This window comes from Dipodomys ordii, unplaced genomic scaffold (assembly GCF_000151885.1).
Source record: "Dipodomys ordii isolate 6190 unplaced genomic scaffold, Dord_2.0 Scaffold79, whole genome shotgun sequence".
NCBI classification, from domain to species: Eukaryota; Metazoa; Chordata; class Mammalia; order Rodentia; family Heteromyidae; genus Dipodomys; species Dipodomys ordii.
Window position 1 is genome coordinate 5,389,809 of NW_012267295.1, and position 24,785 is coordinate 5,414,593.

Genomic DNA, 24,785 nt, shown 5'->3' on the forward strand with positions numbered 1-24,785 from the left:
GCGAGCGCTCTACCACTTGAGCCACAGCGCCACTTCAGGTTTTCTGGTGGTTTATTGGAGATAGGAGTCTCACAGTCTCTCCTGCCCGGGCTGGCTTTGAACCGCGATCCTCACATCTCAGCCTCCTGGGTAGCTAGGATTACAGGCGTGAGCCACCAGCGCCCGGCTCCGAGAGCTATTCTTTATGTAGAAACTCACAGAAACTTTTCATGCTGCTTTTGTTCTACCCCCAAGTTTCTGGTAGGTTTTTATTTTCATTAGATTCCAGGAACTTTTTGATTTCTCCCTTTATGAATTCAGTGACTCACTTATAATTCCACAGTGTGTGCTTCAGTCTCCGTGTGTCTGTATCTTTTCTGTAGCATCTTGTTGAGTTCCAGCTTAGTTCCATTATGTAGGGTCTGATAGAATACAGGGAGTTATTTCAGTGTTTTTGTGTTTGTGAAGAACTGCTCTGTATTCTAAAGTATTTTGGAGAAAAGTCCATGGGCTACTGAGATGAATGTGTCTTGTGCAGCTGTTGAATTAAACAGCCAGGTCCATGCAGTCTGTGGCGTCATTCAGTTCTGAGATGTTTGGATGGCCTAGCCCTTGGGGAGTAGTTTGTAAACTCTTCTCTACAGTGACCCCTTTATAAACATCTCATCAGCACTCTGCTCTTGTGCAGACTCGAATGCCCAACAAATAAATATTGGACAGAATCTTCACTCTTTTTCTTCAGTGCTGGGGATCAAACTCAGGACCTTTTTAGATGCTAGGAAAAAGGTCATACCCCTTCCACAGCAATAGCTCCTCCCCTCCCCCCTCCCCCAACATTGGGTTTTAGTATGATTAAGTATTAGTATGTTATACAGAAACCCATTCTTTTGGCTCTAAGTAGTACAATGTATCTCCTAACCTGCTGATGAGCAGGTCTGGTAACTTACTGAGGATCATCTGTAGTTCTGTGTCCTCAGAAGCTGCTGGCTACCCCAGCCATAAACTAGGGGCCCATACTGGGAATGGATCAAGCAATACAGTCATTCAGTGCAGTGATGTTTGTCATCAAAGACAGGGAGCATTTCATCCCTGTGTGACTAGACAGCTAAAGCAATGCAAGATACAAAACCAATAAAGAGCTCACATTAATCCTAAGGGAAACTGGGTGAAATGACCTCATGATGGACAAGCTTGTCCTGGTTTTAAATTGGAGATGGCCAGAAGGACCTTAGGCATGAAGTTAAAATGTCTGGAGAGCAGCTAATGACTGCCAGGACAGATCTTGAGTATGGCCAGACAGGATCGGGTGGAGATTGGGTGGCACAGAGGAAGCAATGAATCACATGACACTCCTGATGTCCCCTCTGCACAGGGCAGGTTGACCACAGTATCTATGCTCTCAGCTCACTCCATACAATACAAGAGGAAGTGCCAACCCTGCTCACAGATGCTACTCAGGAATGGCAGAACCTAGAACCAGAGAAACTGAAGTGAAGGGTAAGATCTGAGAGCCTGGAAGAGCCAGTCACACGCAGAGGAGGGGCTGGAGCAGCTTGGCTCCAGATTGCAAGTCTGAGGCTTGCCCAGGTTAGGATTCTGATCTTTAGGTCAGACCCAGCTTCAGCATCCTTGGCCTGAGGACTCCCCTCTCCCATCCACACCCCGTCTTCTGCCCCAACAGGCTTTAGGAGCTCAGCGCACACCAACACCCAGGTACCTTCTAGGTCTGTTTTCATGCTGCTGTGTTTTTAAAGCTGTTTCTCCCCAGATTCCAATCCCCATGACAGAAAAGAAGGCCAGCCTCGCCATTTTGGTCCCTCAGCATGTGTACCTGCCAGCTGCTTGCCTGCTCAAGGGGCAATGACCATGTCATTTCCCTCACTTGACTGTCACCCGCCACCTCCACGCAAGACACAGAGGCTGCCCAGGGAGGACATAAGAAGCATTATAGCCCCTGCCCTCTCTGTGTTGCTCAATGGCCTTGCCTAAAGGAAAGGCCACTAGCAATGTCAAGTGTGACCACAGTGTGATCGCTCACCCTGGTCCACCTGCACAACAGAAGATGCAGTCTGAGAGGGAACCAACCTGCACCTTGTCAAGATGAAAGACTAACAGAACCGAAATCCCACCTTGGATGTAAGTACCCACACCAGTCTCAAGTCTGCCTTCCAGACAGACAAGCCAGCACACACAGTTCTCATTCTCTTGGAAGTGATCAGAGAAGAAATGGTATCTGTGCAGGAATGAGTCAGAGGAGCTCAGCTTCGGCCCCTCATCTCACTGTTTCCAGGTAGGCAGGAGGGTCTGCACAGAACATACTTGTGATGAACAATGGCTACTGGTGCACTGGGGGGAGAGGGGGGGGAGTTGTGTTGGATAGTCATCCAGTCACCCTCCAGCTTCCATTTTTTTATGGCATCACTTTTAGATACTTTACCCAGCACAGATTTACCTCAACATGCCTTAATACATTTCGAATCCACTTTTCACTTGAGATGGCACATCTCTCAATGTACTTTACCAGATATTTTATTTCACTGACTTTTAATTTTGTGCATTCTACCTGTTGAAGGTAAACAAACAGTGGCATCTGACATTTGTACAACAAGGACTGGGGCCCTGGTGTGCTTTTTCTCCAACTCTAGCACATGCTCCCATACAGAACTCAGACCCTAAGCTTCTTCAGTGATAAGCTAAGGCACAGAAAAGCACACTACCCTACCTGAGGCCACACAGCATGAAGGTGACCTGCCTAGGTCCCAGTCTCTTACTTACTTTAAGGCCCAGCAGGAACCCAGGGTCCCCAGATACTGAAATACCCAGACCCTTCCTGGGTACTACACTAACAGCTACTCATGGTCCCAAGTGCAATCCCACCAAACAGGGACTAATGTCACCCTGTATAAATCAGGAACCTGAGGCATGGAAGGGCCCTTTCCTGTCACCACTGCTGGCGACACTCACAGGGCACAGTCCCACAGCTAGCTGGGCTGCTCTTAGTGGCAGGGACTCGAAAACTTTATTTCTCCTCTGAAACATGAAGAAACTGAACAATAGGTCAATCAAACACTTTGCACAGAAACCCCACCTCTGTGGTGGTCCATCCGAAAAGTCAGTCTGTGCACTACAGAGCCTGGTCTTGCCCCTAGCCCCCCCTGCCAAGGGCAGCACGGGGACAGGCCTCCAAAGGCAGGGCACCTAGGGGTCTGAACACACCACGCCCAATGACAGGACAGCAATCCGCCCAAAGCCCATTTCTCAAGATGCAGCGGGGGAGTGGACAGTGTCCCGGGACAGGGCAGGACCTGCTGGCTGGCCCTCCAGGGCAGAGCGCAGTGAAGATGGAGGACGGCGGCAGCAGGGAAGCAGCGGATGTGGAGAGGCAGGGGGTGCGGGGACACTCCGGCCGGAGGAGGGACGGGAGCTCACTTGAGGCGGTAGAGCACTTTGCGCTGCATGCGGTGCTGGACCTCCCCGCGGCGCAGCATGAGCTGCAGCACCTTGTAGATGGCATGCTCCGGGTACTTCTGCAGGGAGACAGGTGCCTGTGAGCATGTCTGTACCCAGGCCCCCCTCCCCCGGGCTCCAGGGGACTTCACAGCCTACAGAAAGCTTCTACCTGTAGGCATCAGAACACTGGAGCGGCTGCTGTGTGCATAGCACTTACTATCTCCACGTATGTGAGCCAATTATTCCATGTGGCCGGTACTAGAACATTCCCATTTTAGAGAGGCAGAGGAGCTAAGTCACTTGAAGTTACTAGCAAATAAGTGCTGAGATTTAAGTCTTTGTGACTATAGAACTCACTCTTTTGTCAACTCTCAGCCTCGCTAAGCCTCTCTGCTCATCCACACTGCTACATTAATGTTCCCAGGGTCCAAGAGAGAAGATGCATGGGGAGGTGGGGCTCTTTGTCCCTGTGTTCTTAAATGCAACAGGTACACATGTGCTGTACAGGGTGGGGGACTAGTGGGAGGGAGGAAAGGAGGGCAAATGGAGAGGGTGAAGAAGGGTGAATATGGCCAAGGTATTTTATGTCCAAGTGTGAAAATGGAATGAATGAAGCTTATTGACAATGGGGAAGTGTGAGAGAGATGAATCTGATTAACATAATACATACATATATGGGTATCTCAAAACCCCATATACAACTGATGCTAATACAACATGTGGGAGGAATGTTAGAATAAATGACTCCAAGAATGATGATGTGTGCTGGCGTTGGGGCTTAAACTCAGGGCCTCAACTCACTTGGCTTTTTCCCCTCAAAGCTGGCAGTCTACCACCTGAGCCACACCTTTTACCTATGACTTTTTTCAGGTTAATTGAAGATAATCTCAGAGAGCCAGATCGTGGCTTCAAACCATGATCCTTAGGTCTCAGCTTCCTGAGCAGCTAGGATTAAAGGCAGGGGCCAGTAGCACTGGACTAACTAGATTCTTCTTACCCATAGACTTACAGATTACTAAAAATAAAAGCATAGACAAAGGTGACAGGCTCCCAAGTATCTAGAAAGCCCCATGTCCTCCAGGGGCTCACTGGGGCTCAGGTTACCGAGTACAACTTGCCACTCTGTATGCAGCCAACAGAAAGGATGAAAGAGAGACTGGAAACCCAGATGTGACCCCCGCAAGCCTAGCCACCCTTCTCTGTTGTACAACGTAAAAACTCCCCTTGTCCTGACTGAGACTGTCCCTAGAGAGGGAAAGATGGCTGAACAGGACAAAGAACGGCTCTCCGTCCTCCAACTAGGGCCTGTGGGCTGAGCAAAAGGACACTAGTGCTGGGTGGAACCAGCCTGTCCAGGGTAACTTGCAGGACCCCACATCCCGTGCTGGGGGAAGGCCTACCTGCTTGGTGAAGTCCTGAATGATGCTGTGCTCCGACACTTGAGAGCCAATGGCGAAGCGGCGCTTGAGCTGCTTCTCAATGCGGCTTAGCATCTCCTGGTCCTCCTGGCTGGTGAAGCCCTCCACTCCTGTGAGAAGTCAGATGGTGAAGATCAGGGCACTGGGGACCCCAGTTTGTCCATTCTAGGCTAGACACAGAAACCTCTAACCCAAGACAACTTGCCTGAGCTAGACCTGGGAGGTAGCTACAGAAAGAATAGTATGGCATGCTCAGGGACAGTGAAAACCTGCTCAGGAAGAGCCATGATAAGGCAAACATGGAGAATAACATCCTAGGCAGAGAGCACAGCGCATGCAAAGTCAGAGGCAGCAATGCACCTGATTCATTCAGGTCAAGGCTAGGGTGGCAGGGACATGGCCAGGGTGGTAACTAGAAGCCAGGTGCCATAAGCCCCTGGGGACCAAGTGAGAGGCTGGCTTTGATTCTGGCAAAAGAAGCCACTGGAGGCTCTGCAGGAAACAATGAATTGCTTTGGCTGACAACTGCTAACAAGCACGAAGTCACTCGAGCTCTAACACCGGACAAGATCCTGAGGTTGATCTGAGCCAGAAAGCGAGGTGGGAGCCAGGAGGGAAGACAGGCCATCCCAAGAGCCACACCTGGGTGGTACCCCAGAAAGCCCTAGAACGTAGGGGCTTATTTCCAACTTTTTTTTTTTGTCAGTCCTGGGGCTTGAACTCTGGGTCTGGGCACTGTCCCTCAGCTCTTCAGCTCAAGGCGAGCGCTCTATCACTTGAGCCACAGTGTCATTTCCAGTTTTCTGGTGGTTAAGTGGAGATAAAAGAGTCTCATGGACTTTTCCTACCCACGATCCTCAGATCTCAGCTTCCTTAGTAGCTAGGATTACAGGTGTAAGCCATGGGCGCCCGGCTTTATTTCCAACTTTTACTGTAGGTGAGCATCCCTGTTGCCCACGCCTGCTGCCTCCTGGGTATGTGACACAACAAAATCCCTCCTGGAGGGCAGGCACACCCCTTAGGGAGCCACTACCACCCCTGGAAAGTAGCATCTCTCCCTACCAAATACACCTGGCCCTGCCACTGCCCCTTTTACCACCTGGACTGAGTATCTGTCCTCATAGTCTGTCTCTCCTTGGCAAGCAAGAGGAGAGGCCAGGATTTGCTCTGTTATCTCTAGTACCTAGATGGTGCCTGGCAAGCAGGAAGCTCAAAGCATTGGCTGAGTAAGAAATCTCTTTCGCAGAACAATCCAGCAAATCACCAGTGCTTGGAAAAGTCTGCTGAAAAGTTAGGCAGAAACAGGCAATGTGAGTTCAGGGTAAGGGCCCAGGAGCCTGGATTCCTACTAAGACTGGAGGTTCTATGTGCTACCAAAAAGGCTCTGTAAACACTGATCTTTCTGATCTCTTAAGAAGGGGAAAGATGACTAGGGAGTGGCTGTCAAGACCACACCAGGAGAAGCACTGATTGACATGGTTCAGAGCTCAGCACACAAGATGCTGATTGATGGACTGCTATTCCTCAGCAATGACAGGTCACAATACTGTGAACAAACTGACTTAAGAGGATGGCATTCAAGGGTCTAGAGAGAAGCTGATTCCTCCTATTTTGAGGGGGAAATAGCTACGGGAGAGATGAGGGAAGATTTACTGTAGAAGATGCCCAGGAAAGCTCAGCACATACCGAGAAGCAGCACCCTGCCCTCCGACCCCAAGACTGTGGCCCAGCACCTACTCACCTGACAGGGTACCAGATAAAGCAGCATCTAACGTGGACACCTGGAAAAGCCTCAGGGCCTCCTCCACGTCTGCCTCGGTGGCAAAGGGCTGCAGCTTCATCTTGCTCAGGGCCTCAGAGATGCGCACAATGGCCTCTAATTGCCTATAAGAGAAGTGGGGCGCTCAGGGGACTTCACCCAACTTCTCCTCCCCTGGACACAGAGAGGTGTGCCCAAAGGAGGCAAAGACTATAGTGGAGACTGCCAGCTGTCCCTTCACCCATCACATGCTCCTCAAGAGCCGGCCCTGCACCCCTGGGCCTCTGCTCTGTGGCTGCCTCCTACATCTCGCTCAGTGGAGCGAGGCCCGGCTTCCTGCTCACCGCACAGTGATGGGGATGCTGGAGCGGCGGTCGCTGTCCCTCTCATGCTGACGGGCCCCGCTCCGCATGATGATGTAACGGTTCTTCAGCTTCTCTGCAGCTTCGGCCGACAGCCGGGGACCACACCTCCTGCAGGATGGACAGGGAGCAGCAAGTGTGAGACCACGAGGAAATTTCTCAGGGGCTCACTCTGCCCTATACCCTCCACTGGCTTTCCCACCCCAACATTGCTGCTTGCTAACGGGGATGACAAGCCATTTTGGAGATTCAAGTGAAACCTGCCTGGCTGGCTGTGGTGGGCAGGTGCCACAGAGATCAGTAACAGGTGGGAAAAAGTCAGGCACAAGTGCAGCAGTAACAATTATACCTCCAACTAAAGAGTACTGTCAACACTGCCTCCGTCAGCCACTAGGGGAGCAGCAGGCGTCCACTAGGTGGTGGACTTCCTGAAAGTCTGCTCCTCCACAGCACACATCTGACTCTATTTCCAATTAACCACCAATAAGCTGAATATGGAGCTGTGGCGCAAGTGGTAGAGCACTAGGCAAAAGCTTAGGGTCAGTGCCCAGTCCATTCAAGCACCAACACTGGAATAAAAAAAAATGTGAGCCAGGCTCCAGTAACTCACATGTGTAATCCTAGCTACTCAGGAGGCTAAGCACTAGGGTTCAAAGCTAGCCCAGGCGGGGAAGTCCATGAGACTCGTATCTCCAATTAACCACCAGAAAACCAAAGTGGCACTGTGGATCAAAGTGGTAGAGCGCTAGCCTTGAGGAGCCCTGAGTTCAATCCCCAGGACTGGGATTAAAAAAAAAAAAGATTACAGAGATTGAGTGTGGGAATCCATGCCTATAATCTCAACATTCAGGAGGCTAAGAAGGGAGGATCCTTAAATTCCAGGCTACAAAGTCCACTTCACCAAAGCAAAAAGGAAAATAAACCTTAGGAAACATAACCTAGGAAATGGAAGCTCAGAAGGGTTGAGTAGCTGGGCACCAGTGGCTCACGCCTATAATCCTACTCAGGAGGCTAAGATCTGAGGATGGTGGTTCAAAGCCAGCCCAGGCAGGAAAGTCGTGAGACTCTCATCTTCAATTAACCACTAGAAAACTACAAGTGGTGCTGTGGCTCTAAGTGGTAGAGCGCTCACCTTGAGCTGAAGGGTTGAACAGCGCCCAGACCCAGAGTTCAAGCCCCCTGACCAACAAAAAAAAAAGGGTTGAGCAACTTACCAGGGTATGCTACGGTATGGGTGGGCATTATTAAGATTGCATCTACAATGACCTGCCTACATAGTAAAATGTGAGGGAGCTTCACATTAAACTCTATCCACCTAACTGAAGATGGAGAGACTAAGGCCAAGAGCCAGTGGGATCTGTTCACGGTCAGAGAGAACAGGAGCAGAGCAGATGCCTCAGAACCAAATCCTCAGAGGGGCACTGTTAGGATATTCTGCACAAGAAGGTCCAAGCCCGGTAACTAGGCTCGTAACTAGGCTCTCTCCCCACTCAGGGAAGCCAGGCAACCTCACCCCACGGGGCCTGTGTCAGCACTCACGCTCGGCAGTAGGCAATGAACTTCTTCAGCTTGGCCAGGTCGATCTCGCCTTCCACAGCCTGGGTCTGTGTCAGAGCACTCACATGCAGAGTGATCACATGTTTGGCCAGCATCTAAGAGGCAAAAGGAGACACAGGCCCTCCTGAGCTTTATACCGCTCACAGAGGAGGGGCAGGCTGGAAGAGCTGACTGGGCCCCAATCGGAGCCAGAAGGGCCATTTCTATCTCAGGCCCACACTGCCAGCCAGCCTGGCCCCACTCTCCCAGAGCATTGCCCCCACCCACCTGGGACACAAGTCTGCTTTTCAGATGGATCTACTCAAGCCAGTGACAGTTCATTCTAGGGCTTCTGCTGGAACTACTGGCGCCTCCACTCAACAGAGGAGCAGTAAAGCTATCAGATGGTAAGACAAAAATCACAGTTTGTCTTTACCACAGGAGTAGTGGCCCAAGGGATTAAGCCTCCACTAAAGGGAGCAAAGGGAGGCAGAAACAAGAGCTGTCCAACAACCTAGAGGCATGCATTCAATCTCTGGACTTGTTGATTCTTTGAGCGATGAGATTTCTTTCAAAGTTTTACTATCAGCTCAAAGGTACTTTGCCTAACATGTGTGAAGCCCTGGGGGAAAATTTACCAACCAGAACTGGGGTTCTCCTGCTTGTACTTTCTGTTCATATGTAAAGGACTGAGGCCCAGAGAGAGAGTCAGCCACGGATCACCCAGACCCTCAGTGGCAAAGACTGGCCAGGCCACAGGACTCCTGCTCCCTCTCCAACACTGCAGGTGGTGGCTATGTAACCATCAGGAATGGCCAAGTGCCCTGCTCACCTTCCCCCAGGACCATGAGCCTGTCTGGAGCGGGGCCCTGTGGTCACCAGGCCTGCTGTAAACATACCACATCCCTCTCCTCGTTATGCTCATCCTTGACAATGAAGATCATGTCGAAGCGGGACAAGATGGTCGGCATGAAATCAATGTTGTCCTCCCCCTTCGTCTCATCCCAGCGGCCAAACACTGAGTTGGCAGCAGCCAAGACAGAACAACGTGAATTCAGGGTGGTGGTGATCCCAGCCTGAGGGGACAAAGGGTGGGAGATGATAAAGAACCCTGGGATACTCACTGACTGACTCTCTTTCCTTCCCTCTCCCTCCCACTTTCTTTCTTCTCTCTCCCTTTCTCTCCCTTCTCTCTAGGCCTACTGCTGCCAGCACAGCCCTAGTCAAACAAGACTCAGCAAAGCTGCCCAGAGCAGCTTGTGGAGAGTTATCCATGCTGGGACACAGCAGGGTAGGCTCCCAGGAAAGGTCGCTCACCTTGGCTATAGAGATTGTTTGCTGCTCCATGGCTTCGTGGATGGCTACACGGTCATCTTCTCGCATCTGCATTGGGGACAGAGAGGTCCATCGGACCCACCCCTCATCCCCCCACCCCCGACCCCAAGCAAGAGACAGTGGAAGCAGAAAAACAAGCTGCAGCTACCATTCCCAAGTACAAAGAAAGATACTAAGTCACCCATAATCATGGTGACCCACATATGCATGGCTTTCCTCTTCCCAGTCTCCAAATAAACTGAGGCTCAGAGGAACAAAGCAATTCTCACAGTAACCACAGAGCAACTGACCCAAGGACAGAACATCAGTCTTCCAAACCTGTGGTAGTGTCTGCCAGCCCCACCTGCAGTCACACAGCCTGGTCCTGACTGTGAGGCCCAGACTCACCTTGTCAAACTCATCGATACAGACGACCCCACCATCAGCCAGGACCATGGCGCCTCCCTCCATGATGAAGTTCCGGGATGAGGGGTCTCTCATCACCGAGGCAGTCAGGCCAGCAGCACTGCTACCTTTCCCAGATGTGTACACCTGAGAGAGGAATGACAGGGAAGGTGTCAGTGCCCAAAGCTTTCTGCAGACCAAGCTGACTCCATTAAGTCAGGGGGTGTGCAGAAGCTCCAAGTCACACGTCTGATTATAGAGCACAGAACAGAAATCAAGACTTAATTGAGGGCTCTTTGCGCTGGAAGGGGAGGCCACCCTAGATGCTGTACCCTAGAGGAAACATGGCTTACCAGAGCCTCATCACAGTCTTGTAGGTGAGCACTGAGCCATAAAGGAATGGTCACTTGGAACTGGCCTCGGAGCTGGGATGGGACTTCATTATTACCTATAATCTTACATTCTACATGTTGCCACTGAGACCTCAATATGTGCTAAAGTCCTAGCTGAGATGCCCTTAAGAGCAAGATACAAGCTGTGCACAATGGCTCACGGCCATATTAGCTACTCAGAAAGCTGAGATCTGAGGATCAAGGTGCCAAGCCAGTGTAGGAAGAAAAGCCCATGAGAAATCCAGGGATGGTGGCGCATGCCTCTAATCCTAGCTACTCAGGAGGCTGAGATCTGAGGATCGAGATTCAAAGCCAGCCTGGGCAGGAAAAGTCCATAAGACTCTTAAACCACCAGAAAACCTGAAGTGGCGCTGTGGCTCAAGTGATAGAGGGCTCGCCTTGAGCTGAAGAGCTCAGGGACAGTGTCCAGTTCAAGACCCACGTCCGACCCAAAAAAAAAAAAAAAAAAAAGCCCATGAGACTCTCCAGTTAACAACAAAAGGTCAAAAGTGGAGCTCTGGTTGAAGTGGAAGAGCACTACTAGCCTTAAGCAAAAAGAGCTCAGGATAGGCCATGAGTTCAAGCCCCAGGACTGACACACACCCACAAACATACACACATAAAAGAGAACACACAGCAGGGCACCGGTGGCTCACACCTGTAATCCTAGCTACTCAAGAGGCTGAGATCTGGCCGGGCGCTGGTGGCTCACGCCTGTAATCCTAGCTACTCAGGAGGCTGAGATCTGAGGATCGCGGTTCAAAGCCAGCCCGGGCAGGAGAGACCGTGAGACTCCTATCTCCAATAAACCACCAGAAAACCGGAAGTGGCGCTGTAGCTCAAGTGGTAGAGCGCTCGCCTTGAGCTGAAGAGCTGAGGGACATCGCCCAGGCCCAGAGTTCAAGCCCCACGACCGGAAAAAAAAAAAAGAGGCTGAGATCTGAAGATCATGGTTCAAAGCCAGCCCGGGCAGGAAAGTCGGTGAAACTTTTTTTTTTTTTTGGGGGGGGGTCCAGTCACAGTCATGGGGCTTGAACTCTGGGCCTGGGCGCTGTCCCTCAGCTCTCCAGCTCAAGGCTAGCACTCTACCACTTGAGCCATAGCACCACTTCCGGCTTTTTTCTTTTTGTTTAGCATGCAAGGCAAGCGCTCTGCCACTGAGTCACCTTCCCAGCCCCATGAAACTCTTATCTCGAATAAATACTCAGAAAATCAGAAGACAGTGCCAGTATGAACAACTTGATATACTGCCTCTATCCAAAAACAACCTCCTGCTATAGAGCCATAACCCACTAACCACAGTAGTCAGAAAGCCTTCCCTGTTGATCCTCCCAGACACCCCATTGGGCAACAGGGACCCCTGCTCATCAACAGCAGGACTTTAGGCGAGACACTGTGCACTGCTGTCTCTGTGTCTTCTTACGTACAGCACAGTGCTGAGGTTGGATGAGTAAATTCCCATCAAACGTAGTGTCTGGCCATTGACGGTAGCTAGTATCATTCTAAGTATCACCCTTGCAACAACTGAGGCTCAGGAACACCAGGTGACTGTTCCAAGCCCACAGCCGATCAATGGCAAGGCTGAGACTCAAAGTGAGCCGGACTCAGACCAGTGCTCTCGCATGTCCCAAGTCTACGCATGCCTACTGGTTCCTCCTCACTACAGAAGCTGACCACAGCCAAGAGGAAGGAGGAGATGGTGCTGGGTGTGTCCGGCCACGGGTGTCCTAGGGACCCAGAAGCTCTGCCTTCTTTCTTGCTGCAACAGGCAAGGGGGGAAGGAGTGTGGGGGGAGAGTGTCCCCAGTACTTACTCCAATGGGAGAGCACTTCTCCACAAACTTCAAAAGCTGGGACTTGGCTGTCCCAGGGTCCCCCAGCATCAGCAAGTTGATGTCCCCACGGCGAGTGAGTCCATCAGGGAGCCTGGGGAGAAGGGGCAGGCGAGCAAGGTAGAGTTCAAATGGCAAGCCAGCAGTCACCCCATCTCTAATGAGCCTCAGATCAAATGGGAAGGCAGCCCAATCCCACGTTCACACCCATGCCTGGGACTGTGGCAGGCTCTGGCTAGCAACAGAAGATAGAGCTTCCTTCCAGGGAGGGCGGATGAGGACTGGCATGCAGAGCTGCCCTCAGGCACAGCTGCCATCTGATAAACACTCCTCCCAGAAGAAAAAGGAAGCCATCTGTGGGCTGGGCACATGCAGAGGACCAGTGCCACAGGGCAGCCTCCTGGCTCCACCCATGTGGCTAGGAGCAAATCCCTTCCCCTCCCCATTTCCTCATCTACAAAGGCAACATCTTTGGACTGGGGATTGAGTCTTCATCAAGATTTAGAATAACATCGGGACTACAGTTAAGAGTATTATTATTGCTATTGTTTATATACTATTTTAGAGTTCCAAAAGAATACTGATGGCCTTTTTAAAAATTTTTCTTAATGTTTTACAAGTAAGCTCTTGCTCTGTAGTCCACGTGAGCCTCAAACTCTTGATCCTTCTGATCACTTTTTTTTTTTTTTTATTTTTGGTCATGGGGCCTGGGCGCTGTCCCTCAGCTCTTCAGCTCAAGGCTAGTGCTCTACCACTTGAGCCACAGCACCACTTCCGGCTTTTTCTGCTTATGTGGTGCTTAGGAATCGAAGCCAGGGCCTCATGCATGCAAGGCAAGGACTTTACCGCTGAGCCACCTTCCCAGCCTGATCACTGTCTTTTCCATCTGTTTCACTCATGTGAAAGAAAACTTTTAAGTTCAGAAAGATGGGGTTGGGATCCCATCTGAGAACATACAGTAACTAGAACAGAGAATAAATCTCTGGTCCCAAGATTCAAAGCTCAAAGCCCAGTCCTCTTTCACGGCCTACCCAGAGCCAGAATGGCCAAGGACCTCGTGTACAGGTGGTAGGGTAAGCAGCTGCCTGCAAGCCAGGGAGTAGGCAGCAGACTGATGGTCCAGCAGAATGCGGAGAGAACAGAACCCTGTTTACCTGGCAGCTGTCCTCCTGTGGACCATGTCATCATCCACCTCCTTTCCTCCCACCCCTTAACCATCCCCCCTCCCCCACAGCCACTCACCTCTTTCGGGAGCCTCCAAAGAGCAGGCAGGCAATGGCCTTCTTCATGTCCATGCCCCCAAAGATAGAGGGGGCAATGCTCTTGGAGATGACCTCGTATACATTGGGGAGGGCAGCCAGGCGACGGAACTCCTCCTCCTCCTGCGGGCTCACAGTTCCCGCAAAGCTGCGGCCTAGGGTGGGGAAGGCAGGCGCCTCAGTGATTATAGGGATACCACCTCCATCCAGCCTCTTCCCAGCCTGGCCACAGTTCAGGAACTCCCACAGGGAGGCTCCTCTGGGCAAGGCCAGCCACGAGGCTCAAAGCAATCCCACATTTCCACAATCTCAAGAGAGCTTGGCCTCTTCTAGGTCCAGTAAGTAGGGAAGGTCTGAGCAATTAAGGCAAAATCATGCTGGCCCACAAGTCTCCCATTTGGTCAAGAGCAGGGAGAGACACTTCTACCAACGAGTTATGTCTTTGGTCACATTACCACTCACAGGGGAAGTCAGAGGAAACAGGGAGGACCTACAACCAGGCAGGCATAGGTTCAGATGAGGGACGGGTGGTGAAAAGCAGCCAGAACCTAGATACAGTGAGTAAAAGGGGGAAATCTGACAGATGAGGTGGGAAGATGAGAGAAACAACCACAGAGTATCTGGTGGGGTACAGGAGTTGCTGAGCAGCTAGAAGAGAGGAAGTAAACGTGGAAAGAGAGCCAATGGAAGGATAGGGAAAGATAGGTCTGACAATGTTCTCTTCAAGATCTAAGTGGACACACCACATCAATAGCTAAATAAACAAGCTTTTACATACACTAGATCATGGACAAAGCCTGGAAAAGCCTCCCTGTTAGACTAGTCAGATTTAGCAGCCAGAGGCTATAATCACCTAAGATTTCTCACTGTGGTTCCTGCTGCTCTGGGTACAGGCATGAGCTCTCCACACCAGTTGGGAACACGGGACTTTTACAAGGCCCAGCCATTCATTCATTGTCCAAACCCCTACCAGCCCTCAGCCTCTCAGTACCTGGGGCCAGACCAGCGTCTTCAGGTCCTATCATTCTCTCCACAACTCTAACCTTCAAAGGCAATTTGTAGAGTCTTCTTGGAAAAAGCCTTCACACAAGGCCCAGCCCACCCTTGCTTCCTGAGGTCCTCAGCCTCTCACTGGAATTCCACAGGATCATTTCTCCTCAGTTGGACTCTAAGCACCTATCTATCTATCTATCCTGAAGCCTGCATTCTTGTCTGACTCCTGGAACAGGGCTGAGATGTACACAGCACTCCCAGTGGATTATGATAACTCTCCATGGACTGCACTGAGCCCTTCAGCCTTGAGCCTCTAGGTCTCTTGAGCTTGCATTTAGGCAAATGCCCTCAGTGCAGGGACCACAGCTGGGGACACGGCCAAGACCAAGAGGGGTATTTGCTCATTATAAAAAGGAACATTCTAGCTGGATACTGGTGACTCATGCCTGCAATCCTAGGTAGTCAGCACAGAGGTTCAAAGCCAGCCCATTTAACCAGCAAAAAGCCCAACTACAGGCATGGTTCAAGTGGTAGAATATGAGGTCTGAGCAAGAATGCTGAACAAGAATGCCAAGCTGAATTCAATCCCTAATACCAACACAAAAATTAAACTGATGTAATCAGCAACCAGAGGTTGATGGTAATGAGGTGCCTGTTAAGGGAGGTGTACAAGCTTGCCAAATGGCAAGGCCAAGCCAACTCACCAGAGCCATCTGTATCCACCTGGATGCCCAAGACACGGATGTAGGAGCTCCGGATGCCCACACCCACCCTGTCACGACCCCTATTGGATTTCAGGCCAAACTTCTTGATGGAGTAGATGCCCATGATGGTGACCCTATTCCCAGGAACAACTTTGTCACACAGGTACCTATGAGGGGAGGAGAAAGAGAAGAGGATGAGGTCCTGGGGCAGTGATTCCCTGGACCACCACTCCTACTGACTCACTGCCAGCTTAACATTTCCCCCAAGCATCATAGCCAGGGCTAGCTCCATAAAGAACCCTCTCCCTTTCCCAACCCCCTCAAGCCTGGGTGGCTGAGATGTTTGGAGCAATGCATTGACAATGGCAGGGTCCTAACTCTCATTTGCTGGTTGAGGTCTCCAGAGGCTTTGTAACCCAGCCGCATTATGTCGGATACCCCACATTCATCTCAGGCCTTCAGCCATCTCAGAGGAAGACTTTTTCCTCCTGCCCTCCCACCATCCTAGCTAGGACCACGCCGTTTTCTGTCTCTTCATGATCCCATTTCAGCTCAGCCAAGTCAATCTGCCTCTGGGTTTTCATTTCCTCTTGAAAATGACACGAAAGAGGGAAGTCTCCAAGCTCCTCTAGAGCCAACAAAGCACAGATGGGGCAAAGGGCAACTGTGTGACATCAGAGAAGCCACTGAACCTTTCTGGGCCTGAGAAGAAGGTAAGGTGACCTGTCTCAACTGTTGTAGACTCAAGCAAGGCATAGGAAAAAGGCCCAGTTCCTCTGCTTAGAAAGTCATTTAAAAGCCTGAAATCCTAGCTGCTCAGGAGATCTGAGAACTGCCAGTGCAGGCTTAAGGTAAGTCTGTGGGACTATCTCCAATTATCTATCCAAAGAGCCAGAAATAGAGCTGTGGCTCAAGTAGTACAGTGCTAGCCTTGAGCAAAAAAAAGCTCAAGAACAGCACCCAGGCCCTTAGTTCAGACCCTCAGACCAGCACCAAAAAAGAAAGTCACTTAACCATCTCACATTTCCACACCCGCAATAAGGTGCGATGAAATGCCCTGCAGGTGATCAGAAGCACCAGGCACAAATGAATCACCCTCTCCTCTACACCCTGCACACTCCAGACCCAGCCCACACCCAGCATGCACATTAGGGACGCAGCAGGATGCCCCCATCTTTCGGTCCCTCCCACCTACCTGTCACAGTAGAGCTGCATGTGTCTGGGCATCTCGCCGTGGGGCACGGCATCAGGCAGCTCCTGCAGCTTTAGGGTCTGGAAGTCCACACACTTGCACTTGTCGGGCATGATGAAGTATGGGTCCAATGGGCACTTGGGGCGCCCAGCCTGATCCCTGTGAGAGGAGTAGGGGTCACCAGAGCTACCAGGAGAATCCAAAGGCTGGAGCTCATCCATTGAGTCAGGAACAAGATGTGGCCAACAGCAATTTAAGGTGGAACTGGGACCAGCTAAGTAAGGAAAGGCCCCAAAAGGAGGCCGGCTCCATGGCAACTGGAGTGCCATTGGAGGCTGGGAGGACTGAGAGGCCTAGCTCCTTCACTGGCATGCTGGGAGGTGGCAGACAAGTCCCAAGCACAGTCTGTGTCCCCACAGGTTAAGAGCAGCTAGACCAACTGGCTCTGCCGTCTCATATCTGTGATCCTAGCTATTCAGGAATATGAACTGTGATCGGAGGATCATAGTTCAAAGCCAGCCCTGGAAGAATGTCTGTGTAACTCTCATCTGAGGAGCTGTGGCTTGAGTGGTAGAGTGTCAGCTTTGAGTGAAAAAGCTAAGGGACAGTCCAAGTCCTGAGTTTAAGCCCTAGAACCATGCACATATACACACATACGTGCGCGTGTGCATGTGTGCACTGCTAGATCCTCAAGCCCCTACTAAATAAACAAAATCCATTCACAATAATAGTCCAGGATTTTCTTCATTGAGATTCTAGATAGCATTCTGAGCATCTAGATCTCTATGGCCCTATATAATAAAGTTGAATGAAGATTCAACAACTTTAATAGCAACATACATAATATCACTGGAGAAAAACACTATACTACAGTTGTTACTCCAGATGAGGGTTTACAGTAGTAGATTAAAAACCCACGCTCTGTGGAGCTAAGTTCTAATCAGAAGACCAAAAAGCACATACGCAATTAACTACATAATGTAGCCTAGGTCTGTGTTCTGAAAGAAAACAAGGTATGTTATGTTGCAAAACAAGGCGGATGAGTGACCAGGCACGTATGTCAAATGTAAGAGTGAGGCCAAGCACTAGTGACCCACACCAGTAGCCCTAGCTACTTAGGAGGGTGAGATGTGAGGATCAGGGTTGAAGACAGACTGTGCAAAGCTGAGGCCACCTAGCTGCAGGGTAGAGAGCACTTAGGGAGGGAGAATGCTGGAGACAGGGAAGAATACTCTGCAGTTTCAAGTAAGACTGACAACAGCTGGAATGAGGTATAAGCTGAGTAGCAGGCAGCAGAAAAGGCCGAGTAAAGGCAACCAGAGTAAAGGAGGAGTCCTCTAGATCAGGGCTGGAAAATACTTGCTCCTAAGAGCCGGGCAATAAGTAATGTAGTTGTTCAAGCCAAGAGACCACACTCCATCTCTATACTCGTGGGCAACACATTAAAGAATGGAGTGTAGCTGTGCTCATTGGTTCTGTGGCTGCTGGTATGCTGACCTGGCCTAGTAAACAAGTTTGCTGTAGAAAGTTCTGACCCACATTTCCTACTCAGCTGAGATCTATCGGGCTGAGCATCCTGGTGGGAGAAAAGAGCCAACACCCAAGCGCCAGCCCTCCTGCATGAGCCTCTAGCAGGCAGCCGCAGACTGTCTGACTTCCAGATCTCCACTCCAAGGTTCTCCCTTGTAACCCACTCACGTGTTGCACTTCCTGGGCAGGGCATAGCCCTCCAGGCCAGGGCGCATGGCAATGTTGGTGAGGGTGTTGCGGCAGCTGCGGCACTGGATGGAGATGCGAGTGGCCTTTGCGCGGATGGCGGAGGCTGCAATGATGATGCCAGGAATCTTCACCAGGTGTGACATCATGTCTGACTGTAACAGAGCCATCGAGAGCCTTATTGGTTAAGGAGTCAGGAGACAAGGAAAATAACCTAAGCAGCACTGGAGGAGGTGGCAGAGCTGTGGGAAAGGCCTGCAGCTTAAAGTTCAGTTCAAAAGCTATTCAAAGGGACTGGGAAGGTGGTTCAGTGGTAGAGTGCTTGCCTTGCATGCATGAGGCCCTGGGTTCGATTTCTCAGCACATAAGCAAAAAAAGCTGGAAGTGGTGCTGTGGCTCAAGTGGTAGCCTTGAGCTGAAGAGCTAAGGGGCAACACCCAGGCCCAGAATTCAGGCCCCATGACCAGAAAAAAAAACAAAACAAAACAAACTACCCAGAGCCAGGAATTAGCAGCTCACGCCTCTAATCCCAGCTACTCAGAAAGCTGAGATTTGGATGACAGAAGTTTGAAGCCAGCCCTTGCAGAAAAGGCCATGAAATTATTATTTCCAACCAACCAACAAAAAAAGCCAGAAGTTGGGGTTGGGAAGGTGGCTCCGTGGTAGAGCGCTTGCCTTGCATGCCTGAGGTCCTGGGTTTGATTCTTCAGCACCACATAAGCAAAAAGAAAAAAGCCAGAAGTGGTGCTGTGGCTCAAGGGGTAGAGCGCTAGCCTTGAGCTGAAGAGCTGAGGGACAGCACCCAGGCCCAGAGTTCAGGCCCTACGACCGGACCCCCCCCAAAAAAAAAGCCAGAAGTAGAGCTGTAGCTTAAGTGGCAAAGTGCTGGTCTTGAGCACAAAAGCTCAGGGACATCACCTAGGCCGGAGTTTAAGCCCCAGTACTGGCAAGCAAACACATACACACAAAATTTCTTTGAAGAAAAACAGAATTTTGCTTAAAACTAAATTTCAAGTATTTAGTAATAAAGTATCATGTCTGCAATTTAAAGTTCTGTAGCAAAATAACAAAAAAGCAAAGCATTACCAATTAAATCCACATGAAGATATATGGATCACTAGTCTCTTTTTCTTCCTGTGGGGTTGAAACTTTTATAATAAAAAGCAAAAAAGAGTAGTAATAATGATAAAATAAATAAATAAAAGTTCCTTTTGGCATTTTTTTCTTCCTACTCCAAGAAAGATCTGTACTGGACTCTGGGAAGCCCTGAGTTGGGAGGTCACCTCTGGTAAATGGAGCCAGAGCCCTGTCCAGACTCCGATGGCGGAACCCTGGAACAAACAAGGCCTAGCACGTGCATGTGGCACAGCTTTCTGAAGTCCGCCAGGGTGGCAGGAGAGGAAGAAACTGAAGTTTGTCTTGGCCCTCTTAGGACATCTCCAACAGGCAATTTCTTCTGGCTGGCCCACCCTCATTGAGAACAGGCAAGGAGGCCCTTCAGAGTAATAGCTGCCCCATACCAGTCAGGCAGAACCTAGTGAAACTTAAGTTTGCTTCCATACATATTCAGAGCCTTCATGGCGCCAACAACCCCCCTCCAGAGCCTGCATACCGAGCCCAGGGCCTTGTTTCTGGAAGTCTTGCTACTTCCACTCCCCACACCACCACCCACAGAGCAGCAGACTGGAGGCCTACCAAACATGAGCATGGCTTCCTGGGTGTAGTGCATGATGAAGATGACATCGCCTGACTGTAGATTCCACCCAGCTGAGTCACATGTATCCTAACAGACCTAAGAGCAGTCCACACTTCACTTTCTCCACACTGCTTTCTCAGCTTCTACCCCTCTTCCACACAGCAATCAGGGAGCTCTTCTGTAAATCAAGTCAGGGGCTGGGGATATCATTCAGTGGCGGATCCCTGTCCTAGTATGTACAAGGCCTCGGGTTGTATTCTTAGTACTGCTGTTAAGAAAGCACAATCAGGGCTGGGTAGGTGGCTCAGTGGTAGAGTGCTTGCCTTGCATTCATGAAGCCCTGGGTTCCATTCCCCAGCACCACATAGCAGAAAAAGCCAGAAGTGGCACTGTGGCTCAAGTGGTAGAGCGCTAGCCTTGAGCTGAAGAGCTGAGGGACAGCGCCCAGGCCCAGAGTTCAAGGCCCAGAACCAAAAAAAAAAGTTCTTGCCTCCAGTTCCCTGACTATAAAATGAACCCTAAATGAAGGACAGGTGCGTTTTCTCCTTCTCCCATGTAGCTCAAGTGGTAGAGTGCTAGCTTTGAGCAAAAGAGTAGCTCAGAGACAGTGCCCAAGCCCCAGGACTGGCAAAAAAAAAGCTGGGCACTGGTGGCTCACACCTATAATCTTAAGTTACTCAGGAGGCTAAGAGGTGAGGATCGCAGTTCAAAGCCAGCCTGGGCAGGAAAGTCCATGAGACTTTTTTTTGTTTTGTTTTGGGTCCGATCGTGGGGCCTGAACTCTGGGCCTGGGCGCTGTCCCTCAGCTCTTCAGCTCAAGGCTAACACTCTACCACTTGAGCCACAGCACCACTTCCGGCTTTTTTTTCTGCTTATGTGATGCTGAGTAATCGAACCCAGGGCTTCATGCATGCAAGGCAAGTGCTGTACCACTGAGCCACTTTCCCAGCCCAGTCCATGAGACTTTTATCTCCAATAAACCACTGAGAAAACTGCAAGTGGCACTATGGCTCAGGTGATATTGCCTAGCCTTGAGCTGAAGAGCTTAGGAACAGCACCCAGACCCAGAGTTCGAGCCCCATGACCGACCAAAAAACAAAAAGAAGAAAATAGAAAACACAATCAGACTGTTCCTCCTACTTAACCCCTCCAGTGCCTTCTGTGTTCCAAACAAAACCCATGCTTCTGTGCTAAGAAGGGTCTGGCTACCTGGCCTCTCCTCTCCATCTTCTTTCCTCCAACCTTATGACACTGTGCACCAGCCACACTGGTTTCTGGTCCTCCATACAGGCCTCCACCACAGAACCTTTGCACCTGCTGTTCCCTGAGCATGGAATGCTGACCCTGCTGCATCTGGTAGGGTACATACTATTCAGAGAAGAGGCTTTCTCTAGCCACCTTCACCTCCCTCAGCCATGGACACATTGCCCTCATCTTTTCTTCAAACCTTCTATCACACTAACCATACTAATCATATCATCTAACTACTCCTTGGCTATTTCTCCCACTGAAAGCCCAAGAGAATAAGGGCCAGTTTTATTCAACATAATGAGTAGCCAACCATGGGACAGGAAGCAGCCTCTTGGGGACACACACACACACACACACACACACACACACACACACACACACACACACACACACACACACACGCTGTCTTCCACTGCTTGCATGCTGCTATCTCCTCAAGAAACTTCTTTCTCCCTAGAGGCCCCCACACTTTCTTGTCACTCCCTTGATTGTTCTCATTGCATTTACAACCATCTAAAGTTATAATGGGCGATGTTTACAGGTTTCACAGTCTCCCCACAGGAGACCAGATATTTTACCTTTAATCTCTGCAGGGTCGGACCAAACTCAATGCCTTCTCTCCAGAATGAGCTCAGTAAACATCTGTCCAATGAGTTAGTTTTACAAAAAAAGATAGACTCAGAATGCCAAATGCCTTGCTCAGCACTCAGGGTCACAGAGCTGGTGCCTGCGGCTGCCTGTCTCCAAAGCGCTCTCCCTAGCCTCCCAATGGACTCACTTTCAAGCTTCGAATGCTGGATGGGCTGGCGTCTGACTTGAGCATGACCTGGATGTCCTGGAGTGCCTCCTCGCCAGTGGGCCGGGGCCGGGTCACCTCATCAGCCACCTCCTTAGCAGCTTCTTCCAGCTGAAGAGGAACAAAGACACAAGCGGTTGGTGACAGGACAGGACCAGGCGGGGGGGGGGGGGGGGGGGGCGGGGCCAAAGCGGTAAAGAAAATGCTCCAGGAGATCCTGGGGGGGGGGTAAACTCCAGGCCAGATCCCACTCACCAGCTGCAGGTGCTCGGCTGGCTGCTTGTACAAGTAGTCAGCCAGATCCTCATCGAAGCTGGCCAGGTCCTCCATCTCCACCTCAATCCAATACTCCCCCAGGTTGTAATGCCTCTTGAGTTCATCTCTGGGGACAGCACACAGACAGGAAGGATGCAGAGGAAGAAAGTAATGCTGGCTGAGGTACACACACACCCCAGACTCCATCCTACCTAGCCACTACTCTGTCACACACAAACACCTAGTTCCATATCATCCCATTACCAAGCCCTAGAGAGATTCCCTATTGCCAAGAGAGGCACTCTCCAAAGAAAATCCCTGAATTTTCAGCATGGCTGAAGGACAGTAGTGCAGTGCACACAGCAAAGCAGGAAGTCTGCTGCAGTATGCTTCAGAGCCTTGTCTCGCTCTTTGAGACTGAAAGGGCACAACCTCAAACTCTGAGGCTATGTCTAACCATGGACTACTATCACAAGAACCTATTTGGGAACCATGACCTATGCACAATATCACAGACCCCACTCCCCTCCACCTCACATCCAACAACAACAAAATACCCAATCTGGCACTGAATACCCCTTGCTATCCGTAAACACTCCAGACCCCTTAGAATACCTTCCACAACTCAAAAATGCCAGCTTCTCTGGGAGCTTACCTCCTTCCATACTTCCCACAAAACAAAGATTCATTGCCAGTTTCTACCCTCCATTCCTGACTTATGAGCTTGAGAACAAGGTTGTCTCTATGCTTGGCACACAGGTGGTAGTGCCAGTTGCTGCACAATCAAATGGAGATACAAATGGCTTTACTCATCTTTCTGATGAAGACTGAGGCCCAGAGACTGACACATGGAAGCCACTCAGCTAAAAAAGGCTAGGGCCCAATCCTACACCTACAAACCATGCCCTCACACTTTATGGTCTCCAAAGTAGAGGTGGGACCACAAGATTTAGTGATGTCACACGCTGAGTAAAGCAGTCAGGTGTCCTGGCCCAATCCCAGGTTCAGGGCCTGGATGTGCAAGATAGGGATGAAGTTCCCCTTCACAGCACCCAATAGATAAATCCCCAGGGCTGGGAAGGTGGCTCAGTGGTAGAGCACTTGCCTTGCATGCATGAGGCCCTGGGTTAGACTCCTCAGCACCATATAAACAAAAAGAAGAAAGCCAAAAGTGGTACTCTGGCTCAAGTGGTAGAGCGCTAGCCTTGAGCAGAAGAGCTGAGGGACAGTGCCCAGGCCCAGAGTTCAGGTCCACAACCGGACCCCCCCCAAAAAAAAGATAAATCCCCAGATCATCAGACATCATGGAATCAGACAACATTACTAAAGACCGACCAGCTGGGCACCAGGAATCCTAACTACTCCGGAGACTGAGATCTGAGTATCCCTGTGCAAAGCCAGCAGAGACCTGAGGATCCCATTAACGAAGCCAGCCGAGACAGGAGAGTCCTTGAGACTCTGATCTCCAATTAACCACCGAAGAGCAGTTAGTGGGGTGTAACTCAAGTGGTAGAGTGCCAGCCTTGAGCGCCAATGCCCAGACTTGAACTTAAGAGTTCAAGCTCAGTTCCCCGCCCTCCCCCCACCCCCAGGAAATAGAACCAGGGGCCAGGTGGCTCCACCCGGGTTGCTGGGTGGCCAACTCAGCATGTGGCTCACCCCAAAGATGCCCTGAGGTCGCCCTACGGCAAGGCCCCGTGGCCCCCCTCCGCCATGGCGCCCTTCTCCCGGGCTCCTCGGGGGTATCCCCAGGCTCCTACCTGTACTTGAAGGTGAAGCCCGTGCGGTCGGTGCCCACTCGGTACTGCCGCAGGAACTCCTTGAAGCGCTTCTGCAGCTGCGACTTACGGGCCTGCCCTTCGTCGGCGCCGGGGTCCCCCCCGAAGCTGTCGCTGTAGAAGACGCCAGGATCGTCGAAGCCCGACATGACGGCCCCTGGAGAGGAAGCGGAGTTGAGCGGGGCTGGAAGGGGGAGGGGAGGGGAGGAACGCGCGCGGCGCCCCCGTCCGCGGGAACCCCGTCCCCACCCGCCGCGCCCCGAGACGCAGCACCCTGCCCACCCCCACCTCCCAGGGAGCCCGCCCCCACTCCCGGTCCCACACCGGCCTCACCGCTCCTTGACCGCACCACGCACACCAGCAGAAACAAGCAGCTCCACGCTCCCGCGGCTGAGTTTCGCGGGAAAAAAAAAGTTGTCGCGTTCGCCGCCGTGGAAGGTGCGCTCCTATTGGTTCTCTTAGGCCCCGCGGTCAACGATTGGGCCGCTCGGTGCCTTTAAGTCCCGCCTTCCTAGACGGATTCCCGAAAATGATGGGCTGCCTTGCTCGTGACGTCACACTCCGCCTCTTTCCGGGTTCCATTTTGTGTGAGGAATAATTTGGCGCGAAATTTCTGAGCGGGGAGGAAGCCACGGCGGGAGCAAAGATGGCGGAGGGGTGGGTAGGCCGGTGGGGAGCCGGTGAGTTTTATCCTTAAGT

General features: G+C 51.1%; 1 protein-coding gene across 1 annotated transcript; it reads right to left on the bottom strand.

Annotated features, from left to right (window-relative positions):
* Positions 1-2,492: 2,492 nt before the first annotated feature.
* Positions 2,493-24,492, bottom strand: Mcm5 (minichromosome maintenance complex component 5). Its single transcript, XM_013024923.1, has 17 exons — positions 24,420-24,492; positions 24,069-24,243; positions 22,309-22,435; positions 22,036-22,164; positions 18,293-18,465; positions 16,598-16,753; positions 15,403-15,569; positions 13,689-13,860; positions 12,429-12,540; positions 10,227-10,370; positions 9,822-9,887; positions 9,404-9,580; positions 8,508-8,620; positions 6,951-7,079; positions 6,589-6,731; positions 4,830-4,957; positions 2,493-3,506 (listed from the first exon to the last, which is right to left on the bottom strand). Exons 2-17 carry the CDS (start codon positions 24,233-24,235, stop codon positions 3,405-3,407), a joined length of 2,205 nt encoding a protein of 734 aa, XP_012880377.1. The 5' UTR covers positions 24,236-24,243; positions 24,420-24,492; the 3' UTR covers positions 2,493-3,404.
* Between the last annotated feature and the right edge of the window lie 293 nt (positions 24,493-24,785).

What these genes read in the sequence shown, in the direction of transcription:
- Mcm5 (XM_013024923.1), bottom strand. Translation starts at nt 24,235, where the DNA reads ATGTCGGGCTTCGACGATCCTGGCGTCTTCTACAGCGACAGCTTCGGG. An exon ending in GGCTTCACCTTCAAGTACAG is followed by an intron (nt 22,436 to 24,068) that starts GTAGGAGCCTGG and finishes TGCTGTCCCCAG; the next exon opens with AGATGAACTCAAGAGGCATT. An exon ending in CTGCCCAGGAAGTGCAACAC is followed by an intron (nt 16,754 to 18,292) that starts GTGAGTGGGTTA and finishes CTCCTCTCACAG; the next exon opens with GGATCAGGCTGGGCGCCCCA.